Source organism: Coffea arabica, chromosome 11e, assembly GCF_036785885.1.
Source record: "Coffea arabica cultivar ET-39 chromosome 11e, Coffea Arabica ET-39 HiFi, whole genome shotgun sequence".
Classification (NCBI taxonomy): domain Eukaryota; kingdom Viridiplantae; phylum Streptophyta; class Magnoliopsida; order Gentianales; family Rubiaceae; genus Coffea; species Coffea arabica.
In genome coordinates this window covers 51528077-51546364 of record NC_092331.1, presented here as the reverse complement: position 1 = coordinate 51546364, position 18288 = coordinate 51528077, and the positions used below count along the sequence as shown (strand labels likewise).

Below are 18288 nucleotides of genomic sequence, written 5' to 3'. Positions count from 1 at the left end.
CATTTCATGCATAAAAAAATCATAAAATAATTAGCAGAAAAAGAGTACCATCCAAGTTTTACAACAAAATTTTCGATTGAAATATTCAAATTTCCATGACACGTGCAAAAGAGATATCTTACCAAAAGTTGTGTCGTACCTCCATTTATTGATTTCACAATTTTAGAAAGAATATGTTTAACAATAGCAAGGTTTTGAATTTACTTAATATGATTAGATTTTTTTTTTGGGAACTCAATTCATGATTTTCTAAAACAAATGAATATCATTAGAAATGGGTGATATGTAAAAGTTGGGCAGGAAAAAGAAGAATAGAGGAAAATGGAGATAAGGTAAAAATGAAACTTTATAGAGTTTATCTGTAAAAGCTAGGTGTGACTTAATAACAGGAGGCAAAGTGCAACAAAAATATTGCCAGGGAGGAAAAAATCCAAAAAGGCGCCAATGAAAGAGTAAACTTACAGGAGGTGCAAGTAACTTTAATGGCGCAACAGTTTGTTACATAAAACGAGTTCACTATTAAATTAACTCATGTTATCATCCAAATCTTTTTTTTTTTTTAGTTTTTTCTAGTAGGGAGTGAAATCCAAAAAGCAGGGAGCCAAGACCTTTAAGTCCTGTAAATTTAACTTCAACCACTAGATCAAAACCTTTTAATCATCTTTATCTTACTTATTAATACTTACCAAATATTTCATTAACCGCAAAGAATGAATGCAGTTAATTGAAAGGCACTAATGAATTATAGCATATCTTTGAATCTCTTACACCTCGTGCAATTAAACTTTCTCGACATTACGTTATCATTTGAAGAGTTGTACTTTAGTGCAGTTGAAGCACATGAAAAAGCTCATTTGTGCCCTGCGATTGCTAGTTTTTCCATCCAATTGACTCACGGTCTCACACTGGAGTGGCCTTTTCTTCTTCCCCTTCATATATTCTGCGTCTAGCTTCAATTACCTGTTACAGATATATCAATCCACACGAGTAAAAGTCAGGCAGCTAGCTGATTTAGTATCAACAAGATTTTACTAATCACTAACGAATTGCGTTCTAGAATTAACTGAAGTGAAATAATGTGAAAGAAAATTCCAACCTGATTTTCCCAGTTTGTCAGGCCTGTGATGATGGACAAGAGAAGACTTTGCACCGTGGCTCCGGCGACCAGTCCACTCCAGAGACCCATTCCTCTTAAATGCAGTGCAAATCCCAGGATTAAAGCCACCGGAATTCCAACCAGATAATATGCCCCAAGATTTACATAAGCTCCTAAGTGCTGCCATCCACTTCCTCTTGCTACCCCTGGTGCCAAAAGATGGCATTGGCTTAGAAGATGATAGGAAATAAAGGTTCAATGTCTTGCCTACTTTGACATTCTTCTATGATGTCCTGAGCTTACCGTTTAAAGTTCTGAATTCGAAAAATGGTGGATTTTTTTGCCTATGGAACATTCATATGTTTTATAGTGAAGAAATTCTGTTTATAAATCAGCCAACATGAAATCAGACCTTAAGCTAATAGAAAGCAGACAATCCGGTGAAAAAAGTTTATCAGTTCAGAACGTTTCATTAGCTTCAGTGATATGATTATTGTGTTCTTGACAACTTCAATTTTCTTTGTTCCATCTTCATGGTCATGCGTGTATATCTGTCAATACTTATGCCTGACCAAAGAGGACCATTATCATTTTCAGTCCACATGGGATGCATTATATATCAGGTTCTCAGGGCTCAAACTATGCTGCCAAATTACTCTGGATAAAGAGTAAAGACTACGAGCGAGATGAATTTTGCAAGTCAAACTCTATTTCCTTTGCTGAATGATGTCAGGGAGATTTACATTATATGTATAATGTTAGTTCTTTCCAAATTGCAATACCACCTCGGATGTCTTTCCAACTAGTCAAAAGATTAAGAAAGCTTAAAGCCAAGACAGCAAAATACCTGATAATACTGCTTGTGTGCCATCCATGATGATGGAAATGCATAGAAGATAAGTCATGCGTTTGACATAGTCAATAACTTCTTTCTCGTCGCTGAAGGCATATCCAAGTATGGAATGGCAGACATATAAAGTTATGCTTGCCAGAAAAAATTCTGATACAGATTCTAATAGTACCGTACAAAGAGCAATTCTTGCTGCCACTGGATTCCCAGCTCCTAGCTCATTTGATATCCGTGTACTATAAAATACAAAAGATATTCTTTTTAGACAAATCTTACTTGCATGAAATCATAACACTTTTCCGTTGTATAAGTAAAAACACCATATTCAATTTATCAATGCATCTTAGTGTAAGGGCAAACCTTGCAGCAACACTAAAAGAGTACGGTATGAGGTAGTGCAGTGAAGTAATGGTTAAGCTGCTCAAGGGAAATACAAAATCAGTAAGAATTAGTTTTCAGGTTCTAATCGCTGTATGAAAATGCTGACAAATAAGCTTACCATATAGATAGCACAGAGGTCTCTAGCTTAGGATTTGGTGACAGGCCAGACAGCAACACAACTATCTCAAATGCCCACCACTCCAAACTACCATCATCAGGAAGATTAACAGATAGTAAAGAACCAGAGGACAAGAAATATCTGGACAATAGGAGAGGCTTAAGGATTAAAACTTACCAAATCATTACAGCGGAAGGGATAGCAAAACGGAAGAATCCCCCCATTGTTTGAAGAGCATCCATTGAGAAAGGAACACGAGTCTTTTTACAGGAAGAAGAATACTTCACATACAGCACAAGCAAGATGGCGTTTAACCAATATGATATACCAATTGACAAAGCTGCTCCAGCATTCCCAAGCTTCAACTTGAATACAAGAACCCAACAAAGAGGTAGTTGTAAGGATACCGATGCAACTGTACTAAGCAGCATTGGAAAGACTAAACTCTGAGTCTGGAGAAAGCAACCAAGTGACTGGAGAATGACATAAGGGAATAGTGTAGGTATGAGCCAGATCAAGTATTTGCCAGCCTCAGTTGCAATTACAGGATCTTGGCCAGTGAGTATTAACAGCCTGTCAGTGAAGATCCACAGAAGGGATATTGGTATACAAACTATAAAGAGACATATGATGGCCCCATAAGTATAGGTTCCAAGTCTCTGGTATTGTTCTGCTCCAAAAGCCTGACCACACAAGGTCTCCAGTGCACTTGACATCCCAAACTGCAACGTAGTTAATTTGTTTCATTTCTTAATAAACATATTTCAAGAGCACATATCTAGTTGATAGTGAATTTAATCAGTATAATCACAGGTTATAAGTGGAATCAAGCTTTGTAATGTGCAGTGTAAGTATTCATCATCATCGTCATCATTGTTAATGTTACTAGATTTTTTTAAATCACAATGACAATTCTATATGAATACGCCATTTCTCTTGTATTTTCTGCAAGTAACTATGCAGAACGCTATGTTACGTGTGTTCAACAATTTATCTAATTTGACTACTTCAACCTTTCTAGTAGAACAGAGAGAAGGCATGACACACTATATGTGCACCATGTGGCATGCATAAGTGCCTCACTAAGTAATGATAGTGAGTCATACCTGTGATAACTTAGTGGTACAAGTTCAGCACCACCTAATAATTTATGTATGATTGGATCTGGTGTTATAGACCCTGGTCCGCATTGTGCATTCTACATAAATAGTGCAGAGTCAAGAAGAGCCAATTTCTTGGTAGGGTAGGAAGTTAAGGGTTCAAATCTTGTCTCCCATCACTTTATCGGTGTATGTGGTTTCTCCAAATCTATACGGGTGTACAGTGCACCCACATAGTCCGATGGTAATTCAATCCCCGTCGGTTCTTCAATTGATCTGGTTGGATTTCCTCCTAGAATAGGCAAGCGTAGGAGTAGAAGTAGAGTAGATGGTGATAGTTGACAAAAAAAAAGAAAGAAGAAGAGCCAATTTCTGTGAGACACAGTTCTTGTAGGGTGGATTTTTATCAAACAGTTCCCTAGTACACCACATTTTCTCATATTAATTAATTTTCCCTTGCTTTGGTTATCGAAAATATAGCATATGCATCTCAGAGTATATCTTCTAGTCCTAGACGAAGATTTGACTGACTATAATTTTGTGGATAATTGAATGATAATCTCAACAGCATGTATCAGATGAACATTTTGGGGTATTATCTATTATGGGAAAGGACTTACAAGAACACTGAAGCCAGTAACATTGGAAAAAGATGTGGCAATGGAGGCACCAGAGAGTTGGAGTTGGCCAAGGTGGCCTAACATAAAGATTGGAGAAACTCTCAAGAGATATTGTCCCACTGTTGCTACCATCATCGGAAGTGCTATGCCATTTACCCTTTTCAACTCTTCAACATAAATCTTCCAAGTTGCCACCCTTGTTGATCCTGTCTCCTTATCATTTTCTGGCAGCAGCGCCTCTTCCATGCTCTCTCTTTTTTCTTGCAGGACAACTCCCTTGTACTTCCTGAATCTGGAGATTTTCTACAATATCAGAAAAGAATATTATAGTAATAAGTAAATGAACAACTAAACAAATATCTGCTTGATTGTACAGAAAGCCGTATCCATCACGAACCTGGAAAAAGAGGTACAGAGAGCCACTCAAAACAGTTTTCTAGCAGATGTGAGAAAAAGTTCAGTGGAAACTTCTCTCCATCCTATCCAGCCTGAATCAACCATTTGCTGTTTTTTGTCCTTTTGTTATTGTTTTTCTTGCTGGGGAATCTGTAAATGCACCCAATTATAGGAAGAATATCTGAGAGTTCATTGAAAGTAAAAACTTAAATCCTTTCCATCTAACCTGTCACGACCCGAATCTAAGAGGTGGGTCGTGACCAAGGACTGATCCAAGCAAATTACTATGTAACCATTGGACCTTTTGTCATTCATTTTTTTAACCTCTTGCTTTTACCGATGTGGGAGACCTTTGTCATTCTTTTTTTTAACCTCTTGCTTTTACCGATGTGGGATGCGGGACTAGAGGTGGTTCCCATCGCACGTGACACTTAGCACTTTCTTATATAGGACGAACCATAATCCACTGACTCAAATTCACCCGACATGGAGACCACGCTCGGTCCAAGGGTTGATCCAATACTATACAGCCATTGGACCTAAGCTTTTAAACTTTTCGGGTTGACCCAAGCAATTTACTATGTAGCCATTGGATCTATACCTTTAAACCTTTGTCATTGGACATAAGCCTTTAAACCTTTTGAGCTGACCCAAGCAATTTATTAAGTAGCCATTAGACCTAAGCCTTTAAATAATTCCTTTCCTCTTGCTTTTACCGATGTGGGATGCGGGACTAGTGGTGGTCCCCGACGAACGGGGCACTTAGCCCCTTGCACTTTCTTGTGTAGAAAGAACTATAATCCGCTGGCCAAGAGTCACCTCACACCATATTTATTCTGATACCAACTGTCACAACTCGAATCTCAAAGTTGATCCCAAAGTCACGCCGAAACCACGCGAGATTCACTCTGATACCAACGACTCGAGTCCAAGGACTGATCCAAACAATTTTTGGATCGAAATCCAAAAATTCAAAATAGTTAACGCAAATTACTATGTAATCATTGGACCTAAGCCTTTAAACCTTTCCTTTCCTCTTGCTTCTACCGATGCGGGATACCTCATAACCTATCAACTTTGACAATTCCAATTGCATGATACAAACTAGCCACTTTACTAATGTCATCATCATTCACAGTTTCAACCGAAAGTAGTAATAATAATATGCCCGAAATATCTGAAATATGTCTCTCTGATAGGGTGTTAATTGTTAGTAATTTTATTGTTAATTTTCCCCTTTGTCCTTGCCAAATATTGTTTAAATTATTAATATTTACTTATATTTGGTATTTGGATTTAATTTCAGGAAGTGGAACTGAAACGTGCTAAAAAGAAGAAATCATATTGAGAAAAAGACTCCAAGCGTGGGAGATTTTCCACGAGCCTGGCCCACGTTGTACTGGAACCGGATTGTCTTCCTTTTTGCTGATTAGGAGTGTTTTGGAGTATTAAAGTTTTTGACTATCAAGAGGGAACTAAAAAGGAGGACTTCGGAGGACTACAGGGGATGGACTCTTTTCTCAATTGCGTGGGGACCACGGAGATAAGAAGCATGAGTCATTTTCCTTTGGCTTTAAAAGAAGACAAACGTACAGGAGGTTTGCTTATCAATAGTTTTAGCTTAGCTTTTAGCATAGTTTAGTTTTATTCTTTCTTGGTTCCCTTGATGGCCTACACCTCAATTAAATTACGTGGAGATTTTCTCATGAGGCGTGGCTAAGATTCTCATCTAGTCGAAGGTCAATTTGAGGACTCGGTTCCGAACATCTGTGAGATCTAATTATTTTATTTATTTCTTTTATTTATTGGTATTTGTACGTTTCCTGATTTAATTGTTTATGATTGTTTTGTTATTTGAATGTCAAGGGCCCGATATTCGAATTAACCTAATAATCTACTGTCATATTAATTGATTGAATCCGTAATTGTTCTATCGATTAATACCAGTGGCGACTAGCGTGATTGGTTTCATGTTAGGGAAACGTATGATCTAACTTAAACAAACCCTCGTAGCGTGTTTGTTGGTTAGGGTTGGGCTTTTCTAATTATTAATGCAGTCAAGTAATTAAATCCTATGGTCGTACCTAGGGTTATTTCTTGGTTAGAGAAATAGTTAACGGTCGTACCTTAACTATTGAGAAATTAAGGAAAGGCTGGTTGTTCATCGCGTGTATGGCAACTATAACCAATCTATTAATGAGTAATTGAATTATCTTTGCGTCGATGATCAGTTGCATGGACCGTGTCTGAAAAGTTGTACCTTTGGCTAGAGTCATATTGGTTATTGATTAATTTCTATTTATTTTTATTAGTTGTTTTATTAGTTAGTTAATTAGTTATTTTATATTCTCCAAAAACCCCCATACTTCGGACTCTAAAGGAAATAAATTATCCCCAGTCCCTGTGGATTCGACCCTGCTTATCACTATCTACAGAAATTATATTTTATTTAAGCAGGTATTTATTATTGCACAGGCTCGGCCCCTGTCAATTTTTGGCACCGTTGCCGGGGACTGGTGCCAGATTAATTTGTTTCTTTTTGAATTCATTGTGTTTTTATTTTTTTTTATTTATTTTTCTCTTATTTTTTTCTTATATAGTTTATGGCTTCTAACATTCCGTATTTTGGTGATATACTGGATTTTGTTTCCAGGGAAGACGATGAGTCTTGTTTTGTTCCTAAGTTTGCATACTCAGAGGCACTAAACTCTATTAGAGAAAGAATGGCTGCTGCAACCTGTAAAATTTGTTATGCCAGGGATCATTCAACCGGTATGTGCCCCCGAATATCAAGATAATCTGAGTGTCCCACTCAATAATTATGGAGATTTTTCACCCTGGTCTCAAACGTGGTATAACCCTAATCCAAACGGGTATGATCAAGGATGGTGGGATAACTCCGGTTATAATTATACATCGGGGCCAATGAATTTTCAGCAGTATGAGTCTCAAGAATCGTCATCTATGTCAGGTATGTCTCTTGAAGGAATAGTTGAATCAATAGCTACTAATACATACCAATTCCAACAGGAGACACAAATGAGGAATGAGATGATGAAGGATGCAATGAGTTATCTGGCAGATCAACTATGTCTATTGACATCCAGAATAAATCGATTGGCTTCTCAATTTGAAGAATTGCCCTCGAAAACCATTGTTGATTTTGAAGAAAATGAGTGTGCAATTTGCTTGATTAGTGGTGAGGAGATGCAAGAGTGTCAAAATGAGAGATGTACAGATGCAGTTGAAAAAGAAGTCGAAAAGGAAGAAATGGAACCCCAACCGCAACCCATTCAAGTGAAAAAATCCAGTGAAGAATCATCAAATGACACCACCTCCATTCCCTAACTCGCATTTTCTTAACTCTTACTCTATGATTTCTGTTAATGAGATTGATTTTGTTATACCGGAAGTTTTTGAGTCTCATGGCAGAAATAAGTTAAGAGTGGCTATGGTCAAATATCTTGAACCGTTGAGTGCTCTTGATGGAGGAATGGATGAAGAATTGCGATCAATGCTTGATTATTTGGCGCCATCAACTAGTCCATGGAAGACCGTAGCTCGTGTGCTCAAAGATTACTTCATCTATGAGGGTTACCAGGATCACATTGAAGATGAAGCATTGAAGCGAGCTACAAGATTTTATCCTCCGTGAACAAGCATAGCATGTCTAGCCAAAGACATTAAAGAAAGGCACTTTTTGGGAGGCAACCCAATTGTTAATTTTGTTATTTTTGTGTTCAATTTCTTAAATATGTCGTTTCTCACTTGGGTACTAATCACTCTTGATGTTTCCTCACTATGACCAGAATAGGTAATCTTGGCGTGCCCACGCGAGCAGGGCACGCATTAAGCGTCTAAATTCAAGTCTCATGGTCAGTGGACGTTTTACAATCTTGGCGTGCCCACGCGGTGTTTGACGACCCAAAAATGAATTCAAAAAAAAAAATTAAAATTTCACATTGAGAAAATTCAAAAAGCATTTTTTTTCTTTTTCTTCAAAAATTCAAATTTTGAAAATTTCAATTCGCAAAAAAAACATGAAAAAAAAACCCCAAAACCATTTTATTTTCTTTTATTTTTTTCTTTTCTTTCTCTCTTTTCTTTTTCCTTTTTTTTCTTTTCTTTCTTTCCTTTCTTTCTTTCTTTCCCTTTTCTTTCTCTTCTTCCCCGCTGCCCTGTATCCCTTTCCTTCTTTTCTTTCGCTCATCCGCCATCATCTCCCTTACTCTCTCCTTAGTCCGACGCCACCGGTCTCCCTTTCTCATCCATTGCCGCACGCCGCTGACCAGCTTCCATCGCCGCCGCCTCCGAGCTCCAAGCTCCACGTCACGGACCACCTTCAGCAGCTCCAAAGGCCGCCGCTGCTCCCCTGCCCACGGCCGTCCACCCACAGCTCACTGAGCTCCTCCGTTCCAAGCTCCACCCGCCACCTCCACTCACCAGCTGTGCACCGCCGCCTGCCCGCGCCCCACAGCCACCGCCACCAGCCCGCGCCGCTGCTGCTATCCACTAGCTCGCGCGCCTCTCTTTGCTTACCAGCTGCGCCGCACGTCGCCGCCGTTACTGTCTGCCATGCCATCAGGAGCCGCGGCCACCGCCAGCCCTTCAGCTCGGGCACCGCCACAGCCCACGGCCAGATCCTCCCTCGCGCGACCTTGTCCTGGCCAGCCCTCCACCTCGCGCGACTCCAGCCGTGCGTGCATCCACAAGCCCACAGCCAGTGACCGCTGCGCGCCGCTGCCTCACGTCAGCAGTCGCGCACGCAACAGCTCTTCCTCCTCCGCGAGCCTCTCTGCCAGCCGCCCTGCCCGCGCACCACTCCATCTCCATCACACGCGACGCACAGACCAGCGCTGCCGTCGGTAGCCCAACCTCCCTGGTGCCAGGTTTTTCTTATTAATTTTGTGGTCCCCGATTCTGATTTCTTGATGTTGATGGGATTTTGATGCTTGCGATTTCACTGAGTAAATTTGATTGAATTGCATGTGTTACTGGAGCCAGTGCATTGGGTGATGTCCTGCAAATGATTTGCCTAGTCTAATATAACTGTCATTTGTTTAGGCTCTTGGAGTACTGTCTGGTGTTGTTTGTATCTCTTAGTGGATTCGGTTGGCTCTTTGATTTAATTTGCCCCTGTGCATTTACCAGTGGTACTGGCGATGGTAGTTGTTTAACATTTGTTTATCCTGTGTTATTAGTTGTTCAATTGATCGAGTTGTGACTGCTGAGCATTTGTGATTGAGTTGTTTTCTGTCCAACTTTTGAACTACTTTTGTTGGTTTTGCCATTTTCTTGGGTCAATTGCTAATTTTAGCAAGTTGAAGTGAGTAATTGACTGTCCAATTGGAGACAGTTGTTACGATATTGGGTTCGATTGTGTCTAATTGCTGAAAGTTGTTGATTTACTAAGACACTAGCACAGTTCCTAGTTTGTTCGAGTTGCTGTTCTGTTGCATTATTGGGAGCTGTGCTCTAGTATTGTGGCTACTTTCCTGCGTTTATTTGTTGAATTGGGATATGAATGTGCCGTTTACATTTGCTTGTTGAAGTCGGTTGCCTTTAATTGACTTGCTTGGGGTATTTGGAGCAGTTGTTGCACTTTGGACGGACTTAATTCTGAATTTGACTACATGGGGTCCATAAGTACTTATTGATTGCATTTGCTATAAGTGTTGGGGTCTGGTTTAATCTGTGGGAGATTGAATTGTGCATTTTGCTCATTGGGATGGCTTTAAAAATTGTTATTACTTTGAATTTTTGGCTTCCATTATTTGTTGGCAATTGTAGTCTCTTGTTGCTTAGAGTGATATTTAGAGTTCATGGTGAAGCCACGAATGGCACCATCTCCAGATGCGAGTTGAGAGACTAGAGACTCGGATGACCCACATTGACGTCACCATGCAGGTCTTGATCCACAATTTCCACCTGAGCTACCCCTGTTTTGATGACTTCAGGGAAGTATCGTTGCCCCTCTCCTTCCTTCTACTTTTACATTATCACATTGAGGGCAATGTGTGAATTAGGTGTGGGGGGGAATCATTGTGGTGCTAGTAATTTTGTTTTTAGTTTCTAGAGTTTTTTGTTTTTCTTTATTTTTTTAGTTTGTTTTTGTCCATCTTTCATTTATTTCCTTTTCTTTTTGTTTTTTCTAGTGGTCAGTTCCCATTTGAATACCAAGTTTGATGTTGGATTTTTATCTCTAATTCTGATATTGCCAAGTTTTAGTAATAAAAGGGTATCAAGTTAATGTAGTTGAGTTCAGGAACATCTCTTTGGTGAATATCAATAATTGCTTAACTTTTCTAATTTTTAGTTAACTCTTCTAGGCATAGGGAATGATTGTTGGCATTTTTCATGTGAATTGGTTTAATTATTAATTTTAGTTCTCCATGTTTGGAAATTTGGGGCTGACTGCTGTTATTTTTGTGTTGTTTTTAGTTATTGTGCTATATGGTTATAAATAAGAATTGACTGTGCTCCGCTAGTTGCTACTACCGAGTAACCGGGGATCTTCACCTAAAGTGTCGATTCTCGCGTCAAAAGGTAGTGATTTCTATGAGTACGTGGTCATATAGCGATAGGAGCTGAGTAACCGGGCTCCTTCATCTGACAAATGTTGGAGTTCGCGTCAAAAGGCTCTAAATGGTTAGAGACTAAGTCTTTTGCTATTCCTAAAAAAAAAAAAAAAAAAAAGAGAAAAAAAACAAGTAAAGTTTGTGTTAGTATTTGAAAAGAAAGAAAGAAAGTCAGCTTGCCTATTTGTGATCTTAATGTCAAGATTTTGGTTAATAATTGGACCGTTTGCTGATAAATGTGAGCAACCATTCCTTTTTCTTAGATTAGTTTGCTTTAAATTGGAGGAGTTGGTAGTTTAGATGCTAACCGAGGTGATTTTTCTTGGATCTTGACCTGTGTCGCTTGATATATGATTTTCTTGGTGTCTTGGCAATACGGTAGTTGGAGTAACAGCCATGTTCAAATTTTGGTGTTCAATTGTTGTTCTCATGCTTGAGGGCAAGTATGATTTAGGTGTGGGGGGAATTGATAGAGTGTTAATTGTTAGTAATTTTATTGTTAATTTTTCCCTTTGTCCTTGCCAAATATTGTTTAAATTATTAATATTTACTTATATTTGGTATTTGGATTTAATTTCAGGAAGTGGAACTGAAACGTGCTAAAAAGAAGAAATCATATTGAGAAAAAGACTCCAAGCGTGGGAGATTTTCCACGAGCCTGGCCCACGTTGTATTGGAACCGGATTGTCTTCCTTTTTGCTGATTAGGAGTGTTTTGGAGTATTAAAGTTTTTGACTATCAAGAGGGAACTAAAAAGGAGGACTTCGGAGGACTACAGGGGATGGACTCTTTTCTCAATTGCGTGGGGACCACGGAGATAAGAAGCATGAGTCATTTGGGCTCTTGGAAAGAAACGTACAAAGGCTTGTGAAATGGAATTGGACTCTCAATTCGTGTGGGGACCACGGGACTAGATAGCATGAGTCATTTTCCTTTGGCTTTAAAAGAAGACAAACGTACATGAGGTTTGCTTATCAATAGTTTTAGCTTAGCTTTTAGCATAGTTTAGTTTTATTCTTTCTTGGTTCCCTTGATGGCCTGGACCTCAATTAAATTACGTGGAGATTTTCTCATGAGGCGTGGCTAAGATTCTCATCTAGTCGAAGGTCAATTTGAGGACTCGGTACATCTGTGAGATCTAATTATTTTATTTATTTCTTTTATTTATTGGTATTTGTACGTTTCCTGATTTAATTGTTTATGATTGTTTTGTTATTTGAATGTCAAGGGCCCGATATTCGAATTAACCTAATAATCTACTGTCATATTAATTGATTGAATCCGTAATTGTTCTATCGATTAATACCAGTGGCGACTAGCGTGATTGGTTTCATGTTAGGGAAACGTATGATCTAACTTAAACAAACCCTCGTAGCGTGTTTGTTGGTTAGGGTTGGGCTTTTCTAATTATTAATGCAGTCAAGTAATTAAATCCTATGGTCGTACCTAGGGTTATTTCTTGGTTAGAGAAATAGTTAACGGTCGTACCTTAACTATCGAGAAATTAAGGAAAGGCTGGTTGTTCATCGCGTGTATGGCAACTATAACCAATCTATTAATGAGTAATTGAATTATCTTTGCGTCGATGATCAGTTGCATGGACCGTGTCTGAAAAGTTGTACCTTTGGCTAGAGTCATATTGGTTATTGATTAATTTCTATTTATTTTTATTAGTTGTTTTATTAGTTAGTTAATTAGTTATTTTATATTCTCCAAAAACCCCCATACTTCGGACTCTAAAGGAAATAAATTATCCCCAGTCCTTGTGGATTCGACCCTGCTTATCACTATCTACAGAAATTATATTTTATTTAAGCAGGTATTTATTATTGCACAGGCTCGGCCCCTGTCAGTCTCATGCTTTACTGATTGATATTATTATCAGGGCAAACTATATTGACGAATCTTCAAAATAAGAAATTGTATAACTTTACATGAATGGTTTTGAGTTATATCAATTTAATAGACATGTTTATGCACAAAAAGCATGGATGATAAATGGGTAAGTTTCTAAGCCAACTTATTTAATATATCAATCTTGAAGATTCAAATACGAATACTATTTTAATCTATCGTTCCCAAAAAAAAAAAAAAAAAAAATCGTTTAAAACGTCCATCATATTTTGTAAAATGACTTTTTTCGTCTCTCACTTTTAAAAGTGTAATTTTATGTCTCTTACAAATTCACATTGGTCAAATTTGGTCCCTACCTAGGTTTCCGACTAGTTTTTTGCCAAAATTCATCATGTGCCTTACACGTGATCATTTTTTAAAAGCAAAATTGTCAAATCAAATTTTAAATAATCCTATCTATAATCCTTCACATTTCGCAAAATAAATTTTTTAGTCCCTCACATTTCACAAAATAAATTTTTTTGTCTCTCACATTCACAAATTAAAATTTTTATCCCACATATTTTATAAAATGAATTTTTTCATTTCTAATTGATCATGTATACGAATAGTTTTTTAAACCCATGTATATATCTATTTAATTTTCCCTTAACAGTATGAATATCATATAATATATCTCTATTTGATTTTACTTGGTGTTTATATCAAATTAAATTTGGATAGAAAAAATAAATAAAAGAAAAGTATGACAAAAAGAAGTAAGTGATTGGCACTTTCAAATTTTAAGACAATTACAAGACAAGTAATTCAATTGTTGGTCTTAAAGGTGGTGAGTAAAAATTTCAAATTTAAATTGTAATTTGTTAGCAAGACTATAGAATTCGAGTTAGGACCCATCAATTAGATGGCCTTATTATACAACTCAATAAATGAATTATTACCAAAAGAGAAAAGACCACAAATATTGAATATGTTCACATGGTGAAATCAAATAGATATATACATAAGTTTAAAACAAAATTGTTAGTTTTAAACCCCTATTTATATCTATTAAATAGCATGTGTTTAACTGCAATTAGCCTGCTTAGGTGAAATCAAATAAATATATATTACATGCTATTCGTATTGTTTAGGTGAAATCAAACAAATACATACACGAATTTTTTTTTAAAAAAAAACCATTCGTATACATGGTCAATGAGAGATGAAAAAATTCATTTAGTGAAATATGATGGATGAAAAAATTTAATTTGTGAAATGTGAGGGACGAAATAATTCATTTTGTGACATGTAAGGGACTATGAATAGGATTATGTAAAATTTGATTTGATAATTTTGTCAAAAATGATCACATGCTAGACATGTGGTGAATTCTGACAAAAAACTAGTTAAAAACCTAGGTAGGGACCAAATTTGCCCAATGTAAATTTGTAGGGAACGTAAAATTATACTTTTAAAAGTAATGGACGAAAAAGTCATTTTTGCAAAATATGAAGGACGTTTTGAACAATTTTTCAAAAAAAAAAAGAATACTATTTTTAGGTTTTTAAATATAGAGAACTTAGCCTTTAGTGCCTCTATTAGTTTAGTCCCTAAGGTTGTCTTTGGTCAGTTGACCTACTCTGTTGTTGTGTAGTTTACTTTGACCTAAAAACCCATATTTAGCTTGCATTTGCGAAGTTTCCAATTTCATTGTTGATGGCTTGATTTTATGTGATTGTTAACCATGTACCTACTTAACCTTGCACTTTAGGGGCTAAATTAGAAGTATATATCTTGCATCAATTACCATAAAAAATTTTAATTTTTCAAGTTCATCATATGGTTCACATGACTATGTAATACCAAGGTATAAATTAATTTCTATTTTGAGCAATAAATTCACTATTTAGATTTTCTATTGGAGATACACTTATTTATAAACTTTGTTTTTAGGCATATTTATATTCTTTATTCACTATGCGACAGCTTAAATCCTTGCTTAATAATAAACTTGTCTTGAAAATATTTGGTATGACCGCAAGGACGAAACTAGGGAAGGGCGAGGAGGGGTCAGATTCCCCTCCCCCAGTACCTAAAGATGAGGTTTCCCTCCTTGAAAATTTAAGAAATTTTAAATATATTTTTTGTAAATTCAAATTTTTGTCCCTATAAAAATTCAGAAAATACTATACAGTATTTGAATAATTTTGGATATATTAAAACTTATCCCTTCTAATTAAAATTCTGGTTTCGTGACTTTCGTCTGTGGGTTTGAGAACGTACTTGCAAGTTTCTACCCAAAACCAAGAACTTGCATGCACTAGATGATGTAAAGAGAGGTGCAGATCAAAATCTTTGCTTAAATTAGAAGTTTTTGTATACATCCGTACCCCCCACAACCCACCCTTCCCCCCCAAAAAAAATTAGTAATCCTTTTTAATCCCCTTAAATTATTAAAAGGTTTCAATACTATTTTTTAAATATTGGATTTTGTCCCCCAAGATTTTGACAAAATTATAAAGATTCCCCTTTAAGTATAGATAGTTACTAAAATTGCTCTCCCAAGTCTCAACATCTTGTTCCGCCTGTGATTGTGCAGTAGAATCCCAATTGGGTTGAGAGTAGAGTTGGAGTAATGACTTCACTTGTTAATTGGCAATGATTTTTTTTATTAACACTTTTTTTGAATATAAGGATTTTTTTTTTTTACCTCCCATCCCTCCTTACACACTTTCTAATCCAAACTACCGAACCCAAAATTCGAACCTGATAGTAAAGAGTACTCTAAGAACTTTTTCTAACCATTGAAAACATATGAATATTGTTAATGGCACACCATCTCTTTTGTGCTTTTTGTAACAACAAATAGCAACAGATGGAATGCCGAAAAATATGTTAGCCTGAGTGTACATTGCCATGGTTATCGAATTTCAGTGAAGGAATGACGCAGATATTTTGCATAGTTGTCTAGGTGAGGCCATTTAATTTTGTGGTTAATGACTCTCCCAATAGTTGACTTAGTTGCCATGGGAGGAAAGGTTGATGGGGCAAGGGGGATCAGGGCCTCACAATTTGTGTTTGGTATAATTTCGCATAAGTTGAACTTTGATGTAAATTATTAAGATTTTGGTGTGAATCAAGTCCAGTTTGATGTAAATTAGGTGAAGTTTAGTGTATGTCAATTTGTTATTATTTAGTGTAAATCAGGTACACTTTGATATAAGTTGATTATTATCATTTACTGTAAGTTGAAGACAATTTAGTATAAATTAAAAGTAAATTGTTAATTTACACCAACTTGTGCGAAATGGAACTTGTGAGGCTCCATTTCCATGGGGCAGGAACAGTTAAATAAAGTCCCCGTCAAAAGCCATTGATGGTTCTCGTTTTACTCACCTTGCATTTATAAGGGTACAACTAGTTATTTGCTTGTGCATTTACATGGGAATTTTTTTTATCTTTGAAATTTTTATCTCTAGATGAACATGGATACAAAAAAATTAAAATAAAAAATTTAACAAATTTTAGGATACTAAATATAAGACAAACATTTAAATTAAATGGAATAAAATTAGTTACTCTTGCACAAAATAATTATTAGTTCTTAACAAATCTTAACCTAGTGGTGGTAAAGTATGATATGATAAAAGTAAACAAATTAGGGAGTATAATTAATATTTGATTACTTTTTAAAAAAGAGACTGTCTAACAAGTGCCCATTGTACACTCCTTAAAATGTATTTTAGGTGTTAGATTTTTAAGAATGTAAGATTATGTGAAAATGTATAAATGCAAGGGAAAGTAATAATTATTAATATATGTATATACATAGTAGATTAGGTACAATTTAGGTTTTACGAGTGCTTAATAGGCACTTTGTGATGACCTCACCTCTCCCTAGGGTGTACCCTAGGGTTTAGCGGACCGTCTGTCCAACTCTCGTCAGGACTCACTCACTCACGTCAAGCAAATAGGGTGTAATCTCGAGAATAAAAGAAATAACAGTTCCCAAGTTTGGAACATGTACTTACATTCATATCTTTCCCAAACATTCTTACAATTCCAAATATAACAAAAGTTGTGAATTCCAAATACATTCAACCCTAACCGAGCACTAACGCGAGTACAATCGTAAAATTTCAGAAAAAATAGACTATGTTTGCCTGTACTAGTCTCACGCCTCGCTCGTACCTCCTGTAAGGAAAACAAATGGCGTGGAATGAGCTAAAAGCCCAGTGAGGTTCCCAAACAAGTAATCAGGTATAGAAATCAGGGAAACGTTACATTTAACAATTTTCACATTTTGTACAGTAATATCCAGTCATTCAAGAAATAAACACTCAATCATTGGAAGGATACGTGCTCACTTGGAGCCATTCATTCAAATCATTCATTCATTCATTCGCCAATTATTTTCCTTATCCCTCCGACATTAGAAAATATTTGTAAGTGAAAACTCCTCCAATGTTCTTGACATTCATTCATTCATTTCATTTCCCGCCACTAACCAATTCACTGGCCAGTCTCCACCAATCTTCGTGGTCATACTCGAGTATACCAAAACACTATCCCAAGGTCAATCGCCCGACCGAATCCGCTTCTGACTCGAGTCGGTTGGCAATGAAGGGCAGGGGCTCAATTCAGCCAAAATGTCAAGGTCCAGAGATCATAATCGCAGAAATTGAATTAGGGAAATAGGAAAGATATGAAGAAGAAGGAGATTTGCAGAGAAGAGAGAGTTGGGAGAGAAAGGATAGAGAGAGAAAGTTGAGAAAACAATCTGAATTTCTGTTAATTTCTTGCATGCCGTTTCTCACCAATCCGTCGGTTACAAATAGGACAGCTAACAACCTCTAACTAATTCAGTTACCAATCAGGTGCTAAGTCTGGCCCAAAACGTCGCCGTTCTACTTATACAATCTAATTGGCTCTAAACTAGTACAAAACGTCACCGTTCCACTTATTCCCTCAATTTAGCCCTAATCTAGCCCCAAAACGTCACCGTCTCAGACTATTTATTCCCTAACCTGACATTGCCTCCCGCAAAAAGAAAAGTCTTGTCCTCAAGACTGGAATTGAGGAAATTGTGACAAGATGAAGTCTTTGTCTTCCCATGAAGCTTCCTCCTCTCCGAGCTGGCACCACTTGATCAGGAATTGAATTATTGGCTGGCCTTGACGTAGAATAACCCTCCTTTGCAAGACAGATTCTAGCTGTAAGGGACATTGATCTGTACTGTCAAACTCAGGTAGACTCCCAGAAACTGGTTGCAGTGGTCCAATCTTCTTCTTTAGCTGGGAAATGTGAAAAACT

The 18288-nt window shown here is 37.0% G+C and overlaps 1 protein-coding gene across 5 annotated transcripts; it reads right to left on the bottom strand.

Moving 5' to 3' along the window:
* Window positions 1-720: 720 nt before the first annotated feature.
* On the bottom strand, window positions 721-4808 carry LOC113718980 (protein DETOXIFICATION 14). 5 transcript variants are annotated; one of them, XM_027243928.2, is made up of 8 exons: window positions 4563-4805; window positions 4166-4468; window positions 2623-3167; window positions 2446-2532; window positions 2307-2363; window positions 1944-2182; window positions 1097-1302; window positions 721-960 (listed from the first exon to the last, which is right to left on the bottom strand). In XM_027243928.2, the coding sequence occupies exons 2-8, from the start codon at window positions 4409-4411 to the stop codon at window positions 901-903; spliced, it is 1440 nt and encodes a 479-aa protein (XP_027099729.1). In that variant the 5' UTR covers window positions 4412-4468; window positions 4563-4805; the 3' UTR covers window positions 721-900. The 5 variants fall into 5 exon arrangements, with proteins under 5 accessions (XP_027099729.1, XP_027099731.1, XP_027099732.1 ...); XM_027243930.2 differs by having other exon boundaries at window positions 4166-4457; XM_027243931.2 differs by having other exon boundaries at window positions 3552-4457; window positions 4563-4802.
* Between the last annotated feature and the right edge of the window lie 13480 nt (window positions 4809-18288).

Coding starts and splice junctions, on each gene's coding strand:
- LOC113718980 (XM_027243928.2), bottom strand. CDS start 4,411: ATGGAAGAGGCGCTGCTGCCAGAAAATGATAAGGAGACAGGATCAACA. Junction 3,168..4,165: donor TTACTGGCTTCAGTGTTCTT/GTAAGTCCTTTC, acceptor ACTACGTTGCAG/TTTGGGATGTCAAGTGCACT. Junction 2,364..2,445: donor ACCTCTGTGCTATCTATATG/GTAAGCTTATTT, acceptor TCCCTTGAGCAG/CTTAACCATTACTTCACTGC.